This window comes from Xenopus tropicalis, chromosome 10 (assembly GCF_000004195.4).
Source record: "Xenopus tropicalis strain Nigerian chromosome 10, UCB_Xtro_10.0, whole genome shotgun sequence".
NCBI classification, from domain to species: Eukaryota; Metazoa; Chordata; class Amphibia; order Anura; family Pipidae; genus Xenopus; species Xenopus tropicalis.
The window spans coordinates 4,775,173-4,800,469 of NC_030686.2; the positions used below are offsets into that span (position 1 = coordinate 4,775,173).

The 25,297-nt window shown below is 41.6% G+C and overlaps 1 protein-coding gene and 1 long non-coding RNA gene across 2 annotated transcripts in view; one reads left to right on the top strand and one right to left on the bottom strand.

The window, feature by feature from the left end:
* The first annotated feature begins 2,076 nt into the window (after positions 1–2,076).
* LOC116408023 overlaps positions 2,077–25,297 on the top strand; it is a 176,080-nt gene continuing 152,859 nt past the window's right edge. The window contains exon 1 of the long non-coding RNA XR_004220676.1: positions 2,077–2,291. This is a non-coding gene — a long non-coding RNA (uncharacterized LOC116408023). The remainder of the gene's footprint in view (positions 2,292–25,297) is intronic.
* Positions 7,965–25,297, bottom strand: part of rbbp8nl (RBBP8 N-terminal like) — a 33,686-nt gene continuing 16,353 nt past the window's right edge. Inside the window, 12 exon segments of the mRNA NM_203678.1 lie at positions 7,965–8,535; positions 9,851–9,962; positions 10,067–10,149; positions 11,333–11,423; positions 13,199–13,988; positions 15,191–15,348; positions 17,193–17,275; positions 17,459–17,613; positions 18,460–18,532; positions 19,350–19,462; positions 20,267–20,362; positions 25,122–25,164. Of these exon segments, the coding sequence (NP_989009.1) occupies positions 8,468–8,535; positions 9,851–9,962; positions 10,067–10,149; positions 11,333–11,423; positions 13,199–13,988; positions 15,191–15,348; positions 17,193–17,275; positions 17,459–17,613; positions 18,460–18,532; positions 19,350–19,462; positions 20,267–20,362; positions 25,122–25,164 (1,865 nt within the window). The 3' untranslated portion in view covers positions 7,965–8,467.

A 25,297-nucleotide genomic window follows, 5' to 3' on the forward strand; every position in this document is an offset into this window, starting at 1 on the left:
AATTCCCCTGCCTTTATACTCACGTACCCCAATTCCCCTGCCTTATACTCACGTACCCCAATTCCCCTGCCTTATACTCACGTACCCCCAATTCCCCCTGCCTTATACTCACGTACCCCAATTCCCCTGCCTTATACTCACCCTGTACCCGCCAATTCCCCTGCCTTATACTCACGTACCCCAATTCCCCTGCCTTATACTCACGTACCCCAATTCCCCTGCCTTATACTCACGTACCCCAATTCCCCTGCCTTATACCCACGTACCCCAATTCCCCTGCCTTATACTCACGTACCCCAATGCTCTTGCCTTATACTCATGTACCCCAAATCCCCTGCCTTATACTCACGTACCCCAATTCCCCTGCCTTATACTCACGTACCCCAATTCCCCTGCCTTATACTCACGTACCCCAATTCCCCTGCCTTATACTCACGTACCCCAATTCCCCTGCCTTATACTCACGTACCCCAATTCCCCTGCCTTATACCCACGTACCCCAATTCCCCTGCCTTATACCCACGTACCCCAATTCCCCTGCCTTATACTCACGTACCCGAATGCTCTTGCCTTATACTCATGTACCCCAAATCCTCTGTACCCCAAAACCCTGTGAGTTTGATATATGTATGTGGGGACATGGGATTGTATAATACAGAAAGTGTAAAAGCGGGTGTGTTGGGGCAGGTATTGTAGTAAAACTAGGGGCAGTATCGGCCGATTACTCACCAGAAGGTGGGGGGGGGGCAGCTTGAGTAGATGCAGGTAAGTCCAGCTGGTAAGTCTGACTAAATGAAACTCTGATTTTGAAATTGTCAGCTGTGGTTTACTGGTTTGTAAATTTGTTATTCTACAAAGCAATCTGAATGCGATTTGAAGAAGATATAGGGAATAGTGACGTAAGGGAATAGTGGAACTGAGCTGGGGGAAGTGGGGAGGGAGTAAAGAGTTAACTGGGAAGGGACTGAGGATAATAAAGAAGGGAGGTGTCCAAAAAGGAGGAAGTCAGGAATGGGGTAGTAAAAGAGAAAGTGAGTAGGGAGGTGTTTGTAGAGGAGACAATGTGTAGGGAAGTGATAGTAAAGGAGAAATGGAAATCTATTATACCCAGCTTATTGTGTGCCCAGAACATTCCCTCTCTGTATATTTGTATTTATACATATGGGTAGGGGGTGCCATAGTGTTTCCCTTAGACAGTACAGTATGGGGGTACAGCTTATTGTGTGCCCAGAACATTCCCTCTCTGTATATTTGTATTTATACATATGGGTAGGGGGTGCCATAGTGTTTCCCTTAGACAGTACAGTATGGGGGTACAGCTTATTGTGTGCCCAGAACATTCCCTCTCTGTATATTTGTATTTATACATATGGGTAGGAGGTGCCATAGTGTTTCCCTTAGACAGTACAGTATGGGGGTACAGCTTATTGTGTGCCCAGAACATTCCTTCTCTGTATATTTGTATTTATACATATGGGTAGGGGGTGCCATAGTGTTTCCCTTAGACAGTACAGTATGGGGGTACAGCTTATTGTGTGCCCAGAACATTCCCTCTCTGTATATTTGTAGGGGGTGCCATAGTGTTTCCCTTAGACAGTACAGTATGGGGGGTACAGCTTATTGTGTGCCCAGAACATTCCTTCTCTGTATATTTGTATTTATACATATGGGTAGGGGGTGCCATAGTGTTTCCCTTAGACAGTACCGTATGGGGGTACAGCTTATTGTGTGCCCAGAACATTCCTTCTCTGTATATTTGTATTTATACATATGGGTAGGGGGTGCCATAGTGTTTCCCTTAGACAGTACAGTATTGGGGTACAGCTTATTGTGTGCCCAGAACATTCCTTCTCTGTATATTTGTATTTATACATATGGGTAGGAGGTGCCATAGTGTTTCCCTTAGACAGTACCGTATGGGGGTACAGCTTATTGTGTGCCCAGAACATTCCTTCTCTGTATATTTGTATTTATACATATGGGTAGGGGGTGCCATAGTGTTTCAATGAAATTAGCCCAATATCACTCAAACAAGCGGATTGCAACGTGTAAGTCGTGTTGGCAGTGATCAGTAGGAATGCACCACTTATGTTTGACCACTAGATGGTACTGCTCAAAGCAGCCAGTATAATGGCTAGGTGTTGCAGTGTTTCGCTGACAGTAATGCGCATAAAACTACTTTCAAATCCTTTCTTCTATACACTGTTCCAGTTTTGCTTATGTTTAGTGATACCTTTATTCTCTTTTTTATGTTGCAGGAGTATTTTCTTTGGGACGCAGGCTAAACAAAGGTATGTATATCAAGTTCTAATCACAAACAACTTTGCAAAATACATCAGTTAAAAAATATGCAGCCTTTTCATGATGTTTAATGTAGTAATCTGGTTTGGAACAGTTCCCTAAGCCCCGCCCTCTGTTCCCCTGACTACTTTGAGACTCAAATAAAATGTAACAGTAGTCGCTTGTCCTCAGCCTGCCTCCTCCCAATCCCACAATTCCCTGCTGCACATGTAAAGTCAATAAGGAAAGGAGCATCCCAGTGCAATGCATTGTGGGTTATGTAGTTCCTGCATGCTGTCTGTAAGCTGGGGAGAAGTTGTTACAATTTGTAACATCAGTGTTTTAGTCCCTCCTCCCCTGCCAGGACTTCAAATGATGCAGAAGGAGAAGAACTGTTTTGCAGCTGGATTTCAGCATATAAAAATTGAATTTATTCCTACTTTTTTGAAGGAACAGATGACAGTGACATGTATATTAGGGGTTTCTGTGTTGTGGGGGGCTCTTTGACCAATTTTGCAAGTCACAAGTGGCGTACCATCCACTTCTTTCCGTAGGTAAAAAAATTATTTTAATGTCTCTGCCCATAAAAGGGTGGAGCTAACTAGAATGTAGGTGGAGTTTGGGCAGATTGGGGATGTGGCTGGGTATAAGTGGGCGTTGCTGAAGCGGGTCACTAGTAGCAGCTACTAAAACAGACAATGCTGAACATTTACTGATTATTGTCTCTACGTGTGTTTTAGCAGCGGCAATTCTCAGTATTGTCTATGGCAGGGGATTTTCTGGGGTTTAGTAGCTGTGAAAAAGTAGCTGCTACAAGTAACACAGTGTGTCTTCACCCTAAAGACAAACAGAGCTACTAATAGCAACTACTTGTTGTGGCTACTAAAACAGACAATGCTGATCATTTACTGATAATTGTCTCTACGTGTGTTTAGCAGTGGCAATTCTCAGTATTGTCTATGGCAGGGGATTTTCTGGGGTTTAGTAGCTGTGAAAAAGTAGCTGCTACAAGTAACACAGTGTGTCTTCACCCTAAAGACAAACAGAGCTACTAATAGCAACTACTTGTTGTGGCTACTAAAACAGACAATGCTGATCATTTACTGATAATTGTCTCTACTTGTGTCTTAGCAGAGGCAATACTCAGTATTGTCTATGGCAGGGGAATTTCTGGAGTTTAGTACCTGTAAAAAAGTAGCTGCTACTAAGCAGCAGAACAGTGTGTCCTGATTTCGAAGTTTAAAATGTTAGAAGGTATGTAAGTGAGAATAAAGCTTACATTTTTGGGCTCGAGGCAGTGCTACTTGTATTGTTTAGCTATGAGGAAACCTTTTCAAAAAAGGCTTTTTCTGTTTTTTTTTTTTGCTTTTTTAAAGCCAACTGGCCACCTGTCGCCTTTTCTTTTTAGGACACTGCCTTCTCCTTTGTTTTGGATATATTTCTGGGATACACTGACAGCAGTGGTGTTACCGTAGAGCAGGGGGTCCCAACCTTTTATACCTGTGAGCCACATTCAAATGGAGAAAGTGTTGGGGAGCAACACAAGCATGGCAAAAGTCCCCGGGGGTGCAAATAATGGCTATTTCGTAGCCCCTATGGGGACTGGCAGCCTATACAAGACTCTGTTTGGCTATACACTGGGTTTTATGCAATCAATACTTGCCTCCAAGCCAGAAATTAAAAAATAAGCACCTACTTTGAGGCCACTGGGAGCAACATCCAAGGGGTAGGGGAGCAACATGTTGACCAGGAACTACTGGTTGGGGATCACTGCTGTAGGGGAAGCAGAAAACATTGGCGTGTCCTGTCCCCCCAGTGCTCTATATATGAGGGGATCGGCCTCCGGGCGCCAAAATTATAAAACTGGCATTAGGTTGTAGGGGATACTGACTGATATGCACTTTATAAACAATGTCTGATTCTTAAAGTTCAAGGTTTCTAAAGAAAATTCTTCTGGTTAGAGTTCCCAGCCAGGCCATCTGATGTCTCTCAGCTGACCGGGCTCCGTAGGCAACCCGGTCGGCCACCTCGATGCACCTGATGCGATCGGTCATTGCCGAAGCGGTGGGGGCAATGGCGAAGGAGCGTGGACTACTAGGGGTAGGCAGGAGAGGCTCCTGTCTGGCGCCCCCCAATCGTTGCCTCTTCTGCCTACCCCTAGTTCTGGCCCTGTTGCCTATAGCAGGGGTCCCCAACATTTTTTACTTGTGAGCCACACTCAGATGTAAAATGTGTTGGGAAGCCACACAAGCTTGAAAAAAGTTCTTTGGCGGTGCCAAATAAGGACTGTGATTGGCTATTTGGTAGCCGTATGTGGCCTGCTAGCCTGCAGGAGGCTTCACTTGGAGTATAACTGTGTCTATGGGCTTCCAAATCTTGCCCCCAAGCCAGAAATGTAAATATGGGCTACTGCTTTGGGGCCACGGGGAGCAACATCAAAATGGATGGTGAGCAACATGGTGCCCCCGAGCCACTGGTTGGGGATCACTGGCCTATAAAGTGCTACAGACTGGGCAGGGACACCACTCACTCAGTGACAGTCGAATTGCTTCACTAGACAGATAGCGAGGGCCACACTGCAGTAGTCGGAATAAACCACCCACCCATGTAGAGATGCTATAGAAATAGGTGGAAAAAATAGGGCAACGGAAATGCCACCTCTTTTGTTGCAAGTGTTTTTTTCCCCCTTATAATGATCTCCCTTGCGGTGCTGCTGCTGGATTCATTTCATTTTCATTCAGTATTTAGCATTAGGTTAAGGTATCAACTGGTTATTTCCTGTCAGACTGGCTCTTTGGGTCCCTTGTGAGCTCACATTTCTACCCTTTACCCCAGACACCTGAGTAGGGTGTGATACCGTCGCTCAAAAACGCATTTTACTGTGCAAGTCGGCAGCTTTAGTGGATTCTAGATGTGGAGCAATAGAAACGTTTTGTTGGGGTACATCCTTTAACCCAACCAGTGGCGTAACTATAGAGGAAGCAGACCCCGTGGTTGCCGAGGAGGCCTGGACAGTGGGGTCTGCCACTGAAAGATCATGCACGTGGTTCAGTTAGACACATGTGTGCACTCACTTGCACTGCTTGTGCGGCAAAGTGAGTAGGCTTTGGTGCGTGCCAAGCCCCTCCAAAGAAATTTAGTGTGGGGGGGCCCAGCAGCCTATTGTTAAGCCACTGAACCCAACCTATAGCCCATCTTTGGGGTGACGGTTCCTTCATAAGAAACCATTGGACGCAGGCCTGGATTTGTGGCAAGGCCACCAAGGCTCGAGTCTAGGGTGGGAGAAATGTAGGTGCCCAACCGCACTTGAACTTTGCTCACATATGGAGCATTGCGGTCTAGGCACGCTGAAGTTTCGGAAACCCATTATCCAGAAAGCTCCGAAGTACTGGAAGGCCATACTTCACGTATGCAGTTTTGTGCAGAATTCTACTTAGTGTGGCTGCTCCCAAGCCGGGGCAATGGCAGCCAGAACAATCAGATTTTTCAAGCAGACACACATACAATATATTTACTGTTGGGGAGGGAGAACACTGGCCTGGGGTAGCGCAGAGGGGATCTGGTCTGGGCCCAGCGGGTTTTTTCCCGGTGCCCTGCCGGCCCAGTCTGACCCTGATGGTGAGAGGGAAGGGGGCAGCCTCGAGATGAGTTTGGTTCAGATATACAGGTGAATACTCTTTGTATGTCTTGAATAATACTGAAACCAGGGCTGCCATTGGGGAGGGTTCTGCAGACAAGAACCATAAGAGAAGGTGGCCCAGAGGTGTGGAATTTTGCCATCACTGAGGAGTGGCTGGGCACGGGCACTGCAACCTTTTTACTTCTTAGGGAGCCAAGGTGGCCAGAGGGCTAATAACTGGATCCCACTATGGTGAGGCCCCTGCTAATTTAGTATTATGGGTCCCATGATTACTGATAGTGGCCCTGCCTGGAACTGTGCACAATGTGGGGACTTGAAATCCAAAATATCTGAAAGCCTCCAGGTTATGGTTTTATCATTATTGGAGTCGATCCACAGTTGGCCATACGTGCACAAATGTCGCACGTCACCCTGTGTCCTTCCAGCTGTTGGATTTACTTGGCGACAAACATTTCCTCTATTTTCAGTTTAACTGGAGGAGTCCCAAGCCGGACTTCAATTTCTTACTATTGAGTGCTATTCTGATACCTACTGGGAGCTGCTATCTTGCTCCCTTCCCATTGTTCTGCTGATTGGCTGCTGGGGGTGAGGGGGGGGGATATCACTCCAAATTGCAGCGCAGCAGTAAAGTGTGAGTGAAGTTTATCAGAGCACAGGTCACATGGCTGTGGCACCCTGGGAAATGAAGAATATGGCTAGCTCCATGGGAAAAACAGATTACAATGCAGGATTCTGCTGGAGAAGTTCTATTAACTGATGGGTTTGTAACAAATATGTTTTCCCATGTCAGCATTCCTTTATATTAATATTGAATAATCTAGTTTTTTAGCACCAGAATTCAATATTTTACCATTGTTTCCCAGCAAATATATATATTTCCACCCCTCAGTAAGTGCTACTGGAGCAGGCTCCTAAGTGCCTTGCAGGGTCACCATGGGCAATTATCTGTAATGAACTGGCCGAGAGGCCCAAGGATAAGCTTCAGTGCTTCATGAATCAGTAGCTGTTAGCAGGAAATTGCTCAGAGGAAGGTAATACAAGCACTGGGGCCTCCTACCCATATGTATAAATACAAATATACAGAGAGGGAATGTTCTGGGCACACAATAAGCTGTACCCCCATACTGTACTGTCTAAGGGAAACACTATGGCACCCCCTACCCATATGTATAAATACAAATATACAGAGAAGGAATGTTCTGGGCACACAATAAGCTGTACCCCCATACTGTACTGTCTAAGGGAAACACTATGGCACCTCCTACCCATATGTATAAATACAAATATACAGAGAAGGAATGTTCTGGCACACAATAAGCTGTACCCCAATACTGTACTGTCTAAGGGAAACACTATGGCACCCCCTACCCATATGTATAAATACAAATATACAGAGAAGGAATGTTCTGGGCACACAATAAGCTGTACCCCCATACTGTACTGTCTAAGGGAAACACTATGGCACCTCCTACCCATATGTATAAATACAAATATACAGAGAAGGAATGTTCTGGCACACAATAAGCTGTACCCCAATACTGTACTGTCTAAGGGAAACACTATGGCACCCCCTACCCATATGTATAAATACAAATATACAGAGAAGGAATGTTCTGGGCACACAATAAGCTGTACCCCCATACTGTACTGTCTAAGGGAAACACTATGGCACCTCCTACCCATATGTATAAATACAAATATACAGAGAGGGAATGTTCTGGGCACACAATAAGCTGTACCCCCATACTGTACTGTCTAAGGGAAACACTATGGCACCCCCTACCCATATGTATAAATACAAATATACAGAGAAGGAATGTTCTGGGCACACAATAAGCTGTACCCCCATACTGTACTGTCTAAGGGAAACACTATGGCACCCCCTACCCATATGTATAAATACAAATATACAGAGAAGGAATGTTCTGGGCACACAATAAGCTGTACCCTCATACTGTACTGTCTAAGGGAAACACTATGGCACCTCCTACCCATATGTATAAATACAAATATAAAGAAAATGAATGTTCTGGGCACATGAAAGTAAAATGGTAGTTTCATACTATTTATGGGAAACAATATGGTAGCTCACACTCATCCCAATATTAGAATTCATGATTCTACACGGAAGCATGAGTTTGGAATCTCTAATTGGTCCTTATAGAATCCATACATTTACATACGTAATCCATCAATGGATCTCAGTCGATAAATGTAACTATAGCGCTGTGGTGTCCAAAGTCTCACTTTGAATTGCATTGAAGAATATTTACAGGTGAGGACGCTTAATCCATATTAGAATTCAGGTTCAGGTTCTACTTTGCACTGATGGATGTCCCATCCACTGTGTTAATTTCTTTATACAGGCTTAGAGACTACCAGAAGAGCTCAGTATTTCATATATACATAGGGCCTGGTCTGGGCCTGTTTATATGTTCCCACTCCTTAAATAAAGGGTAAGTGTTCCTGCTTGAATCAGTTGGTCTCTTTCATGCTGTCCTTTAGCCCATGAGGTATCTTTAATGCTCTTCCTTATGAATAATAGGCTTATTCTTGGGAAGCGTCACTCTCTGTTAGAAGAGCTTTCTTCTTCCTTTTCATATATTTGCTTGACACTGTATGGAAAAAAAAAATGTTTTTTTACTATTGGTCAAATTTGTTTCCGTGCTGACCACTCCACAGCGTATCTTAAGGATCAAGCACCAAGATGTCTACTAAGCCTTCTGTTTCAATGGTTTGGACAGCCCTACAGTCAATACAGGGATGGGACCCATTATACGAAAACACCTTATCCAGAAACTTCCCAATTATGGAAAGGCCATCTTCCATAGGCTCCATTTTAATACAAATAATTCAAACTTTAACAATGACTTCCTTATTCTCTGTAATAATAAAACAGTACCTGTACTTGATCCCAACTAAGATATAATTACCCCTTATTGGGGCAGAACAGCCCTATTGGGTTTATTTCATGGTTAAATGATTCCCTTTTCTCTGTAATAATAAAACAGTACCTGTACTTGATCCCAACTAAGATATAATTACCCCTTATTGGGGCAGAACAGCCCTATTGGGTTTATTTAATGGTTAAATGATTCCCTTTTCTCTGTAATAATAAAACAGTACCTGTACTTGATCCCAACTAAGATATAATTACCCCTTATTGGGGCAGAACAGCCCTATTGGGTTTATTTAATGGTTAAATGATTCCATTTTCTCTGTAATAATAAAACAGTACCTGTACTTGATCCCAACTAAGATATAATTACCCCTTATTGGGGCAGAACAGCCCTATTGGGTTTATTTCATGGTTAAATGATTCCCTTTTCTCTGTAATAATAAAACAGTACCTGTACTTGATCCCAACTAAGATATAATTACCCCTTATTGGGGCAGAACAGCCCTATTGGGTTTATTTCATGGTTAAATGATTCCCTTTTCTCTGTAATAATAAAACAGTACCTGTACTTGATCCCAACTAAGATATAATTACCCCTTATTGGGGCAGAACAGTCCTATTGGGTTTATTTCATGGTTAAATGATTCCCTTTTCTCTGTAATAATAAAACAGTACCTGTACTTGATCCCAACTAAGATATAATTACCCCTTATTGGGGCAGAACAGCCCTATTGGGTTTATTTAATGGTTAAATGATTCCCTTTTCTCTGTAATAATAAAACAGTACCTGTACTTGATCCCAACTAAGATATAATTACCCCTTATTGGGGCAGAACAGCCCTATTGGGTTTATTTAATGGTTAAATGATTCCCTTTTCTCTGTAATAATAAAACAGTACCTGTACTTGATCCCAACTAAGATATAATTGCATTTGGATACAATCCATGACAGTTACGCAGTCTGAATATATGGGCATATTGGCCAGTAATCATTATTTGTGCAGGTATGCCTTTGTTTTTGTTTGTTTTACCTGCCCCTTGATGCCCCTTCTTGGTCCATTTGTGTTTTCGGATAATCCTGTCCTTGATGAAGCCGTCCCGCTGCCCCTCATTTAGAGCAAGGTGGGTGCTTTCTGTTTCAGGCTGTAGAAGGCAAGACCAAGAGGTCAAATCAAAACATTAGGTATATTAAAAAGGTATATAATAACAATATATATAGCAAGTGTCTTCATAAGAGAATGACAAACCTCACTGTCAGATGTTTCCATCTCATTGAAATCCATTTGGGGCGACTGCTCGTCCTTCTCCAGGTCCTCCTCTTCCTCCAAATCTGATAAAACAAGATGGAAGTCAGTTAGATACAGTATGATTTAGTAACATAATATGCCAGGCCCGGACTGGCAATCTGTGGCTTCTGAGAGGTTGTTTACCTTTGTATTAACTTTTAGTATGATGTAGAGTGTGCTATTTGAAGCAATTTGCAATTGGTCTTTGTTATTTGCCGTTTTTTTAATGACTTAGTTTGTGGTTCAGCAGCTCTCTAGTTTGGAATTTCAGCAGCTATCTGGTTGCTAGGATCCAATTTAACTTAGCAACCAGGCAGTGCTTTGAAAGAGAGGCAGGAATATGAATAGAGGAGGGCCTGTATAGAAATATAAGTACAGGTATGGGACCTGCTATCCATTTAAAAAAACATCATTTAAATATTGAATAAACTCAATAGGCTTGTTTTGCCTCCAGTAAGGGGTAATTATATCTTAGTTGGGATCAAGTACAGGTACTGTTTTATTATTACAGAGAAAAGGGAATCATTTAACCATAAAATAAACCCAATAGGGCTGTTCTGCCCCCAATAAGGGGTAATTATATCTTAGTTGGGATCAAGTACAGGTACTGTTTTATTATTACAGAGAAAAGGGAATCATTTAACCATAAAATAAACCCAATAGGGCTGTTCTGCCCCAATAAGGGGTAATTATATCTTAGTTGGGATCAAGTACAGGTACTGTTTTATTATTACAGAGAAAAGGGAATCATTTAGCCATTAAATAAACCCAATAGGACTGTTCTGCCCCAATAAGGGGTAATTATATCTTAGTTGGGATCAAGTACAGGTACTGTTTTATTGTTACAGAGAAAAGGGAATCATTTAACCATGAAATAAACCCAATAGGGCTGTTCTGCCCCAATAAGGGGTAATTATATCTTAGTTGGGATCAAGTACAGGTACTGTTTTATTATTACAGAGAAAAGGGAATCATTTAGCCATTAAATAAACCCAATAGGGCTGTTCTGCCCCAATAAGGGGTAATTATATCTTAGATGGGATCAAGTACAGGTACTATTTTATTATTACAGAGAAAAGGGAATGAAGATGAACCATCCTTTTAAGTTGATTATTTTATTTTCAGACTTATCTTACAACTATGGATTGTGGGTATTTCTTGCTTATAGAAGTTCCTCTGTTGCTGCAAACTGAGGGGCCCTACGTTGTGGGATAAAGAGAGGTTCACCTGTTTCCAGAGATCTTTCTCTTTTATGCCCCCGTGTCGATCTTTTGCCAGATATTCCGTCTCTTTCTTTGTCGGCGGAAGGGGAAGAATTCTGTGAGAGCAGAAACACCTCAACAATGAGAATCCTTGTTTACAGTAGGTAAGCGTGGAGAAATGTGTTCCTTGGCAGGTTATCCAAATGCTCCAAGCAGTTTCAGGTCCTGCATAAAATGTGAATCTAAGGCTAATGGTGCAGGGGTTGTTTTCCCTGTGGCCCTAGGGCCAAACGATCAAATGACAACGGCGTTGGGCATAAGCGCCATTGGGCTGAGGCCCATATCATCGAGCCTTATTCAAACGATAAATCAAACCTGCCTAAAACTGGGCAGATCTCCATCAGGTAACCCCAAAAGTAACTTTTTGCCTTACAAGAGAAAATACAAATTCCAAGCAACTTTCTAATATGAATTTCTTACATGTTTTTATTGCTTTAAAAGTTCTGTGTAAATGTAATTGCTATTGAAAGCAGCATTTGCTGAACTCCTGGTTGTTACTTTTTAAACAATGTTGCAAAGGTCAGTCTCCTCCAGCGAGTCAGGTCTGTCATACTGCTGCCTTGTGTTACATTGTTTCATATGCCAGAACCCCCGGGGCAGGGAATAGAGAAGGACAGACACTGCTTCTAATAGCGATTATGTATAAAAATAAGTCTTATGGCATTGCAAATGGATATTGCAAAGTTGCTTAGAATGTTGCTTTCTTTTTTTAGGCAAAAAATTATATTTTGGGATGACTTATCCTTAATACCAGGATTTTGGCTGAACTGAGACTAAATCTAAAACTGCAAATATCTCAGAAACTTCTTAAAAAAATTGGGTTAAGGTCCCCTTTAATACTGGCATGAAGTGACCATTCGTTAAATTAGAAACCCTAGAGAGTATTTGGAGATTTGGAAAGAGCAAAGAAGAGGTTAAGAGGCCGCTAAGATGAGGAAAGAATTATATGTAGGTGCAGAGGTAGTAGTTATTGGAGATGGAGTATGGAGGAGGCAGAGAGGGCACAGAGTTAAGGGAAGGAGTGGGGCACAGAGGGTACATGGGTGGGGAAGGGGCAGGGAAGATGCAGAAGAAGGTGCTGAGATTGGAGTGGGGTAATGTGTTTAGTAATGGCTATACCAAAATTTTCACACACACCAGTAGGTAAGTATAGTTCAACACAGTCACACCGGGGTATAGCACAACCTGAGCAGAACCAATACCCTACTAAAATATACTTGTATTATAATTCTGATCATGCGCAAGAGTGAGGAATGGAGGGAAAAATTATCCGCTTCTTGCACCCATATCATTTGTATGGATTAGCGAAGGAAAAGAGAAGGAAAGGCGATTTGCCAATAAATTAGTCACACTAGTGAACGCTATATTTATCCTGCAGAAAGCTTTACCCTACCTGAGTAAACAGCCCTAGAAGCTTTCTCTGTTTGTTTAAGATAACAGCTGCCATTTTATCTTGGTCTCAGTAACTTCTGTGCTGCAGATCTGGCTGCTGGTAGCTCAGATTACAGCACAGTTGAAGGAGGAGAGATGGGAGGGAGAGAAGCAGAAGGGAGGGGGAGAGAGGAAAGAAGAGTAAACCAAGCAGACTTGTACCGTGCCCTGAAGGATTTTTCAGAGAGCAGAAAGTCTGACACAGAAGAACATGTGACACAAAAGGAGACAAGAAATCCTGTGTTTCTTTTGATAGAGGACTCAGTGCAGCATTTCTGTGAGTGTTTATGGCTGTATTTACATAGACCTTTCTGATAAAGCTTACTGAGTCTTTACCTTTCCTTCTACTTGAAGTAATAAGAACAAGCTGTTAGCAAACAGTAAAACAGATTGCCCTTACCCTTTTCATATCTTTGGTGACTTCCTCCTCGTTGCAAGCGTTTTCTTCCTTCACTAGACTCCCCAACAACCTGCTCTCTTCTGAGCCCCTTACATCAGTATTCGCGGCTTGAGGAGAGAAGTTATTTGTGAAAGTTGGGCTTGTGCTATACCCTTCGTGTGGCCCTCTCTGTTCTCTTTGGCTGCCCGGCCAGTAGCTTGGCTGCCCTCGCCTGGCATCAGATAGATCGAGGGGCTTATCTGGCGTTGGCTCGTCTTGTTGCCTCTTCTCGGGTACTTCGTACTTTGGCTCTTTCATATCCGGTTCCTTCTCCTCAGTCTGGCTTTCATGCTGCTTGTTCTTCCAGCGAGCGCTAAGCATATGGAGCAGCGACAGCTCTCCTTCATCAATGCTGTCTCTTCGTTGAGAAGCTGGAACATCACCTGGGGATTTTGGTGACCTCTGTCCTTGGTGTTGTCTGGTCAGAATGTAATTAAGCCTGTCTCTCTGGTCTGGGTGTAACACCCTTCCTCTAAACCCACGGTCTCTCAGGAACATCATAGCACCATGGAGCTCGGCCATCGCTACCCTCTCATCCCAATCATCTTGGGGAACTTTCCTGGTGGCCTCTGTGTCTTGGCCTTTGGTTAGAATACAGCGTCCATCTCCCATGGCTACAGGAGCTTGTGGGCCGAGCCGCCTTTGTGCCAGATGTTGTCGCAGGAAACACATTTGCTCTTCTGGGATATGTTTTAGAGAGTCAAGCTGTGATGAGGCATCATTGGGATCCACACCACTTGCCTTGGGAAACCTGCAAATGCAACACAGGGGCTATTAAACAATAATAAAACTCACAACAATGTTGATGCATCTACAAAGAATGGAACAGTAGTGGAGATGATGGAAACCTATTGGGAATGTAATGATTTGACTCTTATGATATTAGTCCCTGTCTCATCAAGGAGAACTGCCATTGATATAAACATTCACCCAAACTGTAGTAGGTGCTCAACCATTTTCTCTCAAAAAGTTGGCTTTGTGAGAAATTCTACTGCAAACAATACAACCAGAAGCATGGTTGTTTATTGTTTTGTAATAAGTCAAAGCAAATGAACTTGCTCTGTTTTTTCTTGAAAACATTTCAGCAATCATCCAACTGGCTTTCTCAATTCAGAATCCAAAAGGTGGATGATATTGAATTACAGTGCAGGGAATAGGCGTCATCGGATCGGGGACCGCATCAACGAGCCGAAGCGGTCCCTGATCCGACGGAAAATCAAACCTGTCCGATCGAGATCTGGGCAATTTTAGGCCCATATATGGCCTCCTTTACTTGCTGTTTAGGCACAAATCTGTGTCTGCTGATGCATCCCACTGTGGGAAGCCTAGAATTACTGCCAAATTTAGGGAAGAGGTAGCTTCAGGGTCCCCTTGCATCGAGGCGATTGTGCACAATTCAGCCAGGATGAACACGATGGTGCTTGGCGTCACTGTGCAGTAGTGCAAGGAGCACGTACTTTTAATTAGGGATGCACCAAATCCAAATTTTTAGATTCGGACGATTTTCAGACCATGTGTGGGCTCTGAATGAGCATCCTAATAATTAATCTACCACGGCGATTGGTCGATTAGTCGGTCGGACAGGTTAGAAAATGTTGGTGGGATAAGGATAAAATCAGCGCATGTATCTGTGTATCTGCCGATACCCTACAATGGGAGTCACTTCCGTACGATTGGTGCCTGTAACTATTTCATGTTCAGAACATCCTCCCATTGGTTATGGTTAGGGCTTTATCCTATTATTTCAGGCTCAATGTGAGTCTTAACATTTTATTTAAACGTACGACCGATATCCGAACGTTCGTCGGAAGAAGCTCTAAAATGAATCTGCTTCCCTTGTATCATTTTAAATTTCAGGTTTTGCAATTGGCCTTTGCATATCAATGGCATGTTAAATCAGAGATGGGCCTTTCTGAAATTGACCTTAGCTCTGGTCACCCTTGCCCCACTCACATTTCATTGCTTGAAGCCCGTTTATTAAGGGAGGATGGTATTCCAGCACGTCCGCTCCGGAAACCCGGTCTCAGCACCGCGATGGTCCCGTGAAGCTGATTGGAGATTTTCTGCTGGTTCAGTGAGCTTAGGTATATCTTCTGTGCCATGGGAATGTGCTGCAATTATTAAGGTTATGGACAGAGGTCAACTATAGTAACATAGTAAGTTGAAAAAAGATTCATGTCCATCAAGTTCAACCTTTTATGCCTATATATACCCCACCTAACTGCTAGTTTATTCTGATAAAGGCAAAAAAAAAAAAAGACCCCTTTTCTTATTTTCTTTGCTCTAGGGATGCACCAAATCTACTATTTTGGGATTCGTCCGAACCCGAAATCCTTCATGAAAGATCCTTCAGTAAATCTTGTATATTCTGTAGATCTTTATTGTTTTACGCCACAAAAATCGTAATATTACAGTGGCTGAAACCTGCTACTTCTACGGTCTCTCAATGGATTCATTTAGTTAACAAAACTCTACCAATGATAACATTTACCTATGAAGCCAGGGGAATCCCGGACAGATTTGATTGGGTTTGGGGCCCTTGGGTAGACATATATCATAATCACATTTTTTCAAATGTAAATGTTGTATATTAATGGCTGATTCTATCCTAGAAGTTAATCTACTACAGGTATGGGATCCCTTATCTGGAAACTCATTATCCAGAAAGTTCTGAATGACAGCCATCTCCCATAGGCTCCATTATAAGCAAATAATTCTAATTTTTGGAAATGATTCCCTTTTCTCTGTAATAATAAAACAGTACCTGTACTTGATCCCAAATAAGATATAATTACCCCTTATTGGGGGCAGAACAGCCCTATTGGGTTTATTTCATGGTTAAATGATTCCCTTTTCTCTGTAATAATAAAACTGTACCTGTACTTGATCCCAACTAAGATATAATTACCCCTTATTGGGGGCAGAACAGCCCTATTGGGTTTATTTAATGGTTAAATGATTCCCTTTTCTCTGTAATAATAAAACAGTACCTGTACTTGATCCCAACTAAGATATAATTACCCCTTATTGGGGGCAGAACAGCCCTATTGGGTTTATTTCATGGTTAAATGATTCCCTTTTCTCTGTATTAATAAAACAGTACCTGTACTTGATCCCAACTAAGATATAATTACCCCTTATTGGGGGCAGAACAGCCCTATTGGGTTTATTTCATGGTTAAATGATTCCCTTTTCTCTGTAATAATAAAACAGTACCTGTACTTGATCCCAACTAAGATATAATTACCCCTTATTGGGGCAGAACAGCCCTATTGGGTTTATTTCATGGTTAAATGATTCCCTTTTCTCTGTAATAATAAAACAGTACCTGTACTTGATCCCAACTAAGATATAATTACCCCTTATTGGGGGCAGAACAGCCCTATTGGGTTTATTTCATGGTTAAATGATTCCCTTTTCTCTGTAATAATAAAACAGTACCTGTACTTGATCCCAACTAAGATATAATTACCCCTTATTGGGGGCAGAACAGACTTTCGGGAATTGTCGCCGCGATACTCATAATCCTCTATGGCGAAAAGTTGCCGCGATTAGTCGCAGCAACTTGCTTGGCTAAAACTCGCGCCAACTAATCGCCCCATGTGTCTTCGCCCTTAAGGTATGGAGATCCAAATTACAGAAAGATCCCTTATCCGGAAAACCCCAGGTCCCAAGCATTCTGAATAACAGGTCCCTTACCTGTATTGGAAACATGCAAGGATATGGCTCTCTGCGAAACACTGTAGCTCTCATTTCTATTTATCTATTTACTGTCTAACTGTTAAGTTGTTATTGTTTTATCAAATGTAGGGATGCACTGAATCCAGGATTCGGTTCGGTATTCGCCCTTTTTTGGCAGGGTTCGGTATTTTGCCGAATCCATCAGGGTGGATTCGGGGGTTCGGCCGAACCCAAAAAACTTTAAACATAAATAATATGTTGGTATGAAACGTACGTTCTCCTGGATGTGAGTCTCAGGACCTAGGATGTGTGGTGTCTTTCCTCCCGGAGAGAGTTTGGCCGCCACAGGATATTTCTCTGAAAGACAAAAACGGCCATGTGGTTAGTACGTTTAGTGATGCTGATAGGTTCAAAATGCCCTTGATGGTAGATTATAGGTGCATTATTATTATTATAAGTGAAAAATAAAGTCTTCCCGGGCCTTCGTCAGGTTTCTCTTTGGCCACCTAGGCCAAGCAATGCAATCTTCATAAGACGCACCTTCTGAAACCTGAGGATCAGACGCGCGCTCCGGTGACTCTTCCTCTCTACTTGATTTCTCCACTCCGTTCCTCTGACTTATGGAGGCCGACAGCGTTCGCGGGGAGTCCGGCCCGGCCTTGATTTCTGGGGAAAAGGCTTGGTGGTGTTTGTTGCTACGGGAGAGTTGAAGAATACAGAATTACTTTAGTGACTTTAAAGGAGAAGGAAAGGCTAAACAGGAGCACCGGACTGGGGGTTTGGGGTAAGCGATTATAATCACTAGGGGTTCCTAACGTTTTTCCACCTCCCAGTGATTGTAACTTTCCTACTCCTTAAAAATAATACAAATTTTCTTATTGACAATATGGGTGAAGCCTACGGAGCTACCGGTTAGCCATGGTCATGAAACAGTAAGATGCAACAGGTTCTTTTACAAATGGCTTATATTTTTATATTGGTTCTTTTTCATTTTTTTCTGTATCCATTTACAATTGGAAGTAACAAAAGCCTAAAGGTGGCCATACACGTTAAGATCTGTGGCGTGGTCGCCAAGCGAGTGGATCTTCTTCCGATATCCCCACCTACGGACAGGTGATACCGGTAGAATTTAGACTATTTTGGTCGTTTGGCCCTGGGGCTAAAAGATCGAATTATAATGGCAACAATGGGGCAGTCGGTTCGGGGACCACATCAACGAGCCGATGTGGTCCCCGATTCGACTAAATTTTTTAACCTGCCCGATCAATATCTGGCTGATTTCAGGCCAGTTATCAGTCGGGCAGGCCTGTTGTTTGTGCCCTACACGGTCTGATAAGCTGCCGAATCGGTCTAAGGACCGATATTGGCAGCTACAATCGGCCCGTGTATGGCCACCTTAAGATTGTGCCTAGGTAGGTGCCTGTATGGTTGGTACCCAAGCTAAAAAGCAAGTTGCCAAGGAAGTGTACTATTAATTACTCTCTGCCTTTCCATAGGTTATAATGACAATATACAATAATAAACAATAGGAATGCAATTACTCCAAACACTGTTGCTTCTTCAGCTCCTCCAGAAGGGATCGGTTTTCTTCCTTTAAACTTTTCATTTCATTGGCTGCAATATAAATGAGACCCGAGTGAGGGAAACTGGAGGCTAGGCGACTTTTGTATATAAGTAGGTAGGGACACACCGAACCCAGTTTTTTGAACCCCCGAATCCATGTTAAGGGATTTGGCCGAATACCGAACTGAATCCGAATCCTTTGGAAGGGGTTAAATGGTAAAAATTTTACTCTTCCAAGTTTATGCGGTGACATTAACCCTTCCAAATGCTAATTAGGATTCAGTTCAGCCGGCCGAATCCGAACCCTGCCGAAAAAGGACTAATACCGAACTGAATACTTGATTCAGTGCATCCCTATAAGTAGGGGTTACCTTCCATTCTGGATAATGGGTCCCATACCTGTGTGTGTATATATATATATATATATATATATATATATATATATATATATATATATATATATATATATATATAGGTCTTATTTTTTTATTATTTGCCTTTTTTTTAATTATTTAGCTTTTTGTTCAGCAGCTGTCCAGTTTGGAATTTTAGCAGCTATCTGGTTACTAGGGTCTAATTTAACCCAGCAACCAGGCAATGGTTTGCAAGAGAAACAGGAATATGAATAGAGAAGGGCCTGATAGAAAGATAAATAATAAAAAGTAACAATAACAATAAAACTGGAGCCTCACAGAGCAATAGTTTTTTGGCTGCCGGGGTCAGTGACCCCCATTTGAAAGCTGGAAAGAGTCAGAAGCAAATCTTTTAAAAAGTATAAACTATAAAAATTAAGACCAGTTGCAAAGAATAGATTGGGATCAAGTAAGGGATCTTATACCTGCAATAAAAAATAGCCGAGCTTACTTACTGAGGCCAGAGATCTGCTGCAGGCTGTGTAAGTGGGAACTCTCGAACTCCTGTTGTTTCTTTTTGGCCAACTCCTGTGTTACTGTGCATCGGTCACACAATCCGGCCCTCAACCTGTACAGTTATACACACGTTACACTTAGTTACCCCACTGTGCCTCAGAGGCAGGGGCTATAACATAAGCTTGTTCCCAACTGGGGAGAGAAATGCTGCAGTCTGAAGGAAATAAAACTAAATATATACTTGGCAGAATCCGTCAGGGTGGGTTTGGGGCAGTGTTGGACTGGGACCTCAGGACCCACCAGAAAACCTTAGACCAGGGGTGCCCAGACTCTTTCTCGCCGCAATCGACTTTGGCTCCTCCCCGCGTACGTACCCATACCCCATAAAAGCACCGCACTTCCGTTTAGACGCGGCCTACCAGAAGTCCACGGGGGATCGACTGGTGGACCGCGATCAACGTTTTGCCCACCCCTGCCTTAGACCATAGGCCCACTCTCCAAACAATTTTTTCTCCTTTTCTCGCCCAACATCTTTATTCTCCTAATTATTTTAAATACTATTCTTCTATATATTTCACCTCTTTGTTCCCATGACCATGAAGAAGGCCAAATAAAGCAGGAGGGCCCACTAACACCTGGAGTTTCCCTGGTATTCTGGTGGGCCAGTCCAACACTGGTTTGGGGGTTCGGCTGAACCCAAAAAACGGGTTTTGGTGCATCCCTAAGTTAAAGGGAATTTCACAGTGTTGTGAATAAATGTAGAGAGATATTGAACCTAAGGCTGGAGCAACCACATTATTATTATTCTTGTTGTTATTGGTATATTAATGTGGGGGTCCTGTATAACCCAGCAGACTGGGCCAATCGTGCACAATTCTGCCCCAAGGATGTCACTTATTTTATTGTCATTTCTTACCTGTTCTCCAGCACTTTGATATTTTCATTGAGGACCTTGTGCTGTTCCCGCAGTAGGTGGTTCTTGGAAAACAGCTCCTCGATTCTCTGTGCGTCACTAAAGGGAATGTCATTTGGACACATTAGTTATGCTGTGTAGGTTTTTCCTACTAGTGTGACCAGGGTTAAGCCTGGCCATACACGTTCTTATTTTAGTCTTTCTCCAACGAATGTTCGTATATCGGTCATACGTTTAATTAAAAACTCACATTCAGCCTGAAATTGTAGGATAAAGCCCTAACAATAACCAATGGGAGGATGTTCTGAACATGAAATAGTTACAGGCACCAATCGTATGGAAGTGACTCCCATTGTAGGGCCCCAAGGGTATCGGCAGATACACAGATACATGCGCAGATTTTATCCTTATCCCACCGACATTTTCTAACCTGTCCCATCGAAAATCAACCAATTGCCATTATCGGGGCGATAATTCTGAGCCCACACACGGTCCAAAAATCATATGATTTTATCGGTGTTCCATAACCTGTATAAAAGTACTTGTACTAATGCTTTTATATGGTCATGGAACTCCTTAGTGACCAATATCCTTATGTGGTGACTAATAATATCCTTATATTTTACAATAGGGGGTACTTTATTCACTATATATTATAAGGAACTCCTCGGGGACTTATAATATTCCTATATGTTACAATAGGGGTACTTTATTCACTATATATTGTAAGGAACTCCTCGGGGACTTATAATATCCCTATATGTTACAATAGGGGGTACTTTATTCACTATATATTATAAGGAACTCCTTGGGGGCTTATAATATCCCTATATGTTACAATAGGGGGTACTTTATTCACTATATATTAAAAGAAACTCCTCTGTGACTTATAATATCCCTATATGTTACAATAGGGGGCACTTTATTCACTATATATTATAAGGAACTCCTCTGTGACTTATAATATCCCTATATGTTACAATAGGGGGTACTTTATTCACTATATATTATAAGGAACTCCTCGGGGGCTTATAATATCCCTATATGTTACAATAGGGGGTACTTTATTCACTATATATTATAAGGAACTCCTCTGTGACTATAATATCCCTATATGTTACAATAGGGGGTACTTTATTCACTATGTATTATAAGGAACTCCTCGGGGACTTATAATATCCCTATATGTTACAATAGGGGGCACTTTATTCACTATATATTATAAGGAACTCCTCAGTGACTTATAATATCCCTATATGTTACAATAGGGGGTACTTTATTCACTATATATTATAAGGAACTCCTTGGGGGCTTATAATATCCCTATATGTTACAATAGGGGGTACTTTATTCACTATATATTATAAGGAACTCCTTGGGGGCTTATAATATCCCTATATGTTACAATAGGGGGCACTTTATTCACTATATATTATAAGGAACTCCTCTGGGCTTATAATATCCCTATATGTTACAATAGGGGGCACTTTATTCACTATATATTATAAGGAACTCCTCGGGGGCTTATAATATCCCTATATGTTACAATAGGGGGCACTTTATTCACTATATATTATAAGGAACTCCTCGGGGACTTATAATATCCCTATATGTTACAATAGGGGGCACTTTATTCACTATATATTATAAGGAACTCCTCTGGGCTTATAATATCCCTATATGTTACAATAGGGGGTACTTTATTCACTATATATTATAAGGAACTCCTTTGTGACTTATAATATCCCTATTTGTTACAACAGGGGGTACTTTATTCACTATATATTAAAAGAAACTCCTCTGTGACTTATAATATCCCTATATGTTACAATAGGGGGCACTTTATTCACTATATATTATAAGGAACTCCTCGGGGGCTTATAATATCCCTATATGTTACAATAGGGGGTACTTTATTCACTATATATTATAAGGAACTCCTCTGTGACTATAATATCCCTATATGTTACAATAGGGGGTACTTTATTCACTATATATTATAAGGAACTCCTTGGGGGCTTATAATATCCCTATATGTTACAATAGGGGGTACTTTATTCACTATATATTATAAGGAACTCCTCGGGGGCTTATAATATCCCTATATGTTACAATAGGGGGTACTTTATTCACTATATATTATAAGGAACTCCTCTGTGACTATAATATCCCTATATGTTACAATAGGGGGTACTTTATTCACTATATATTATAAGGAACTCCTCGGGGACTTATAATATCCCTATATGTTACAATAGGGGGCACTTTATTCACTATATCAGTGATCCCCAACCAGTGGCTCGTGAGCAACATGTTGCTCCCCAACCCCTTGGATGTTGCTCTCAGTGCCCCCAAACCAGGGAGTTATTTTTGAATTCCTGACTTGGGGGCAAGTTTTGGTTGAATAAAAACAAGATTTCCTACCAAATAAAGCCCCTGTAAGCTGATAGTGTGCATAGAGGCCCCTAATAGCCAATCTGAGCCCTTATTTGGCTCCTCCGTGAACTTTTATGATGCTTGTGTTGCTCTCCAAGTCTTTTTACATTTGACTGTGGCTCACGAGTAAAAAAGGTTGGGGATCCCTGCACTATATATTATAAGGAACTCCTCAGTGACTTATAATATCCCTATATGTTACAATAGGGGGTACTTTATTCACTATATATTATAAGGAACTCCTTGGGGGCTTATAATATCCCTATATGTTACAATAGGGGGTACTTTATTCACTATATATTATAAGGAACTCCTTGGGGGCTTATAATATCCCTATATGTTACAATAGGGGGCACTTTATTCACTATATATTATAAGGAACTCCTCTGGGCTTATAATATCCCTATATGTTACAATAGGGGGCACTTTATTCACTATATATTATAAGGAACTCCTCTGGGCTTATAATATCCCTATATGTTACAATAGGGGGCACTTTATTCACTATATATTTAAGGAACTCCTCGGGGGCTTATAATATCCCTATATGTTACAATAGGGGGTACTTTATTCACTATATATTATAAGGAACTCCTCGGGGACTTATAATATCCCTATATGTTACAATAGGGGGCACTTTATTCACTATATATTATAAGGAACTCCTCTGGGCTTATAATATCCCTATATGTTACAATAGGGGGCACTTTATTCACTATATATTATAAGGAACTCCTCGGGGACTTATAATATCCCTATATGTTACAATAGGGGGCACTTTATTCACTATATATTATAAGGAACTCCTTGGGGGCTTATAATATCCCTATATGTTACAATAGGGGGCACTTTATTCACTATATATTATAAGGAACTCCTCGGGGATTTATAATATCCCTATATGTTACAATAGGGGGCACTTTATTCACTATATATTATAAGGAACTCCTCTGGGCTTATAATATCCCTATATGTTACAATAGGGGGCTTTTTATTCACTATATATTATAAGGAACTCCTCTGGGCTTATAATATCCCTATATGTTACAATAGGGGGCACTTTATTCACTATATATTATAAGGAACTCCTCTGGGCTTATAATATAATATATGTTACAATATTTCACTATATATCTGTGAGCCCGAGGCTTGAGATGTAATATTATGCATGCTTGTTACTACCTTCGTAGTTTTATTATTCTAATGTAAAGTTTGATGTTCGTTGGGAATCTTCCAATAGTGGATACTTTTCGGCTACACCTTGTAGCAAGCCCGGGGCTAAACTGCAAGTTTTAAGAAAAAGTATTCCTCCTACGCCATAATCTGAAAATTGTCGTCAAACCAATTCTTCTACGCAAAATCAGGTGGGGATGTATAAATCAAGTACACTGACTTTTGTTGATAGGAGATGCCTTGTTATTCTTGTTGTTTTGCTCATGTAGGTGCCTCTGATCTGAACCAGCCTGTAGCACCTAGCAGCATGTATTGGGTCAGGTTTCCCATGCAATAGATGGTGGGAATGCATTGCAGGACACTCACTGGTCTCTCTGATCATTTAGGGTGAGGACACACAGAGCTACTTAGTAGCAGCTACTTGTCACGGCTACTAAATGCCAGAAAATCCCCTGCCATAGACAATACTGAGAATTGCCCCTGCTAAACACACGTAGAGACAATTATCAGTAAATGATCAGCATTGTCTGTTTTAGTAGCTGCTACTAGTAGCTCTGTGTGGCTTCACCCTTAGCAGAATAGAGAAATTGGCATCTGGTTATGTCTGAGGGGTAAGGGAGAAGACTAGGGTTGCCAACTCTGCCCTACATTGCCAATGTCCCTTTAAGAAGTAGGATATGTACAGAATTTGATAACCTGTAATACAGTACAGGTATGAGATCCGTTATCTGTAAACCCCTTATCCAAAAAGTTCTAAATCACAGCAAGGCCATCTCCCATGGACTCCATTTTAATCAAATAATTCACATTTTACAAATAATTTTCTCTGTAATAATAAAACAGTACCTGTACTTGATCCCAACTAAGATATAATTACCCCTTATTGGGGCAGAACGGCCCTATTGGGTTTATTTCATGGTTAAATGATTCCCTTTTCTCTGTAATAATAAAACAGTACCTGTACTTGATCCCAACTAAGATATAATTACCCCTTATTGGGGCAGAACAGCCCTATTGGGTTTATTTCATGGTTAAATGATTCCCTTTTCTCTGTAATAATAAAACAGTACCTGTACTTGATCCCAACTAAGATATAATTACCCCTTATTGGGGGCAGAACAGCCCTATTGGGTTTATTTCATGGTTAAATGATTCCCTTTTCTCTGTAATAATAAAACAGTACCTGTACTTGATCCCAACTAAGATATAATTACCCCTTATTGGGGAAACACAGTCAAAATAAACTCACCGGCACTTTTCCATTGTCAGATCTGAAAGTTTTGCCTGCATACCTGCAACATAACAAACACAGAGCCAGAGTGTTAAAGGGATACAAACATGTGTGCTATTTAAAGGGATAGTCATGGGAAAACATGTTTTTTTTCAAACCCATCAGTTAATAGAGCTTCTCCAGCAGAATCCTGC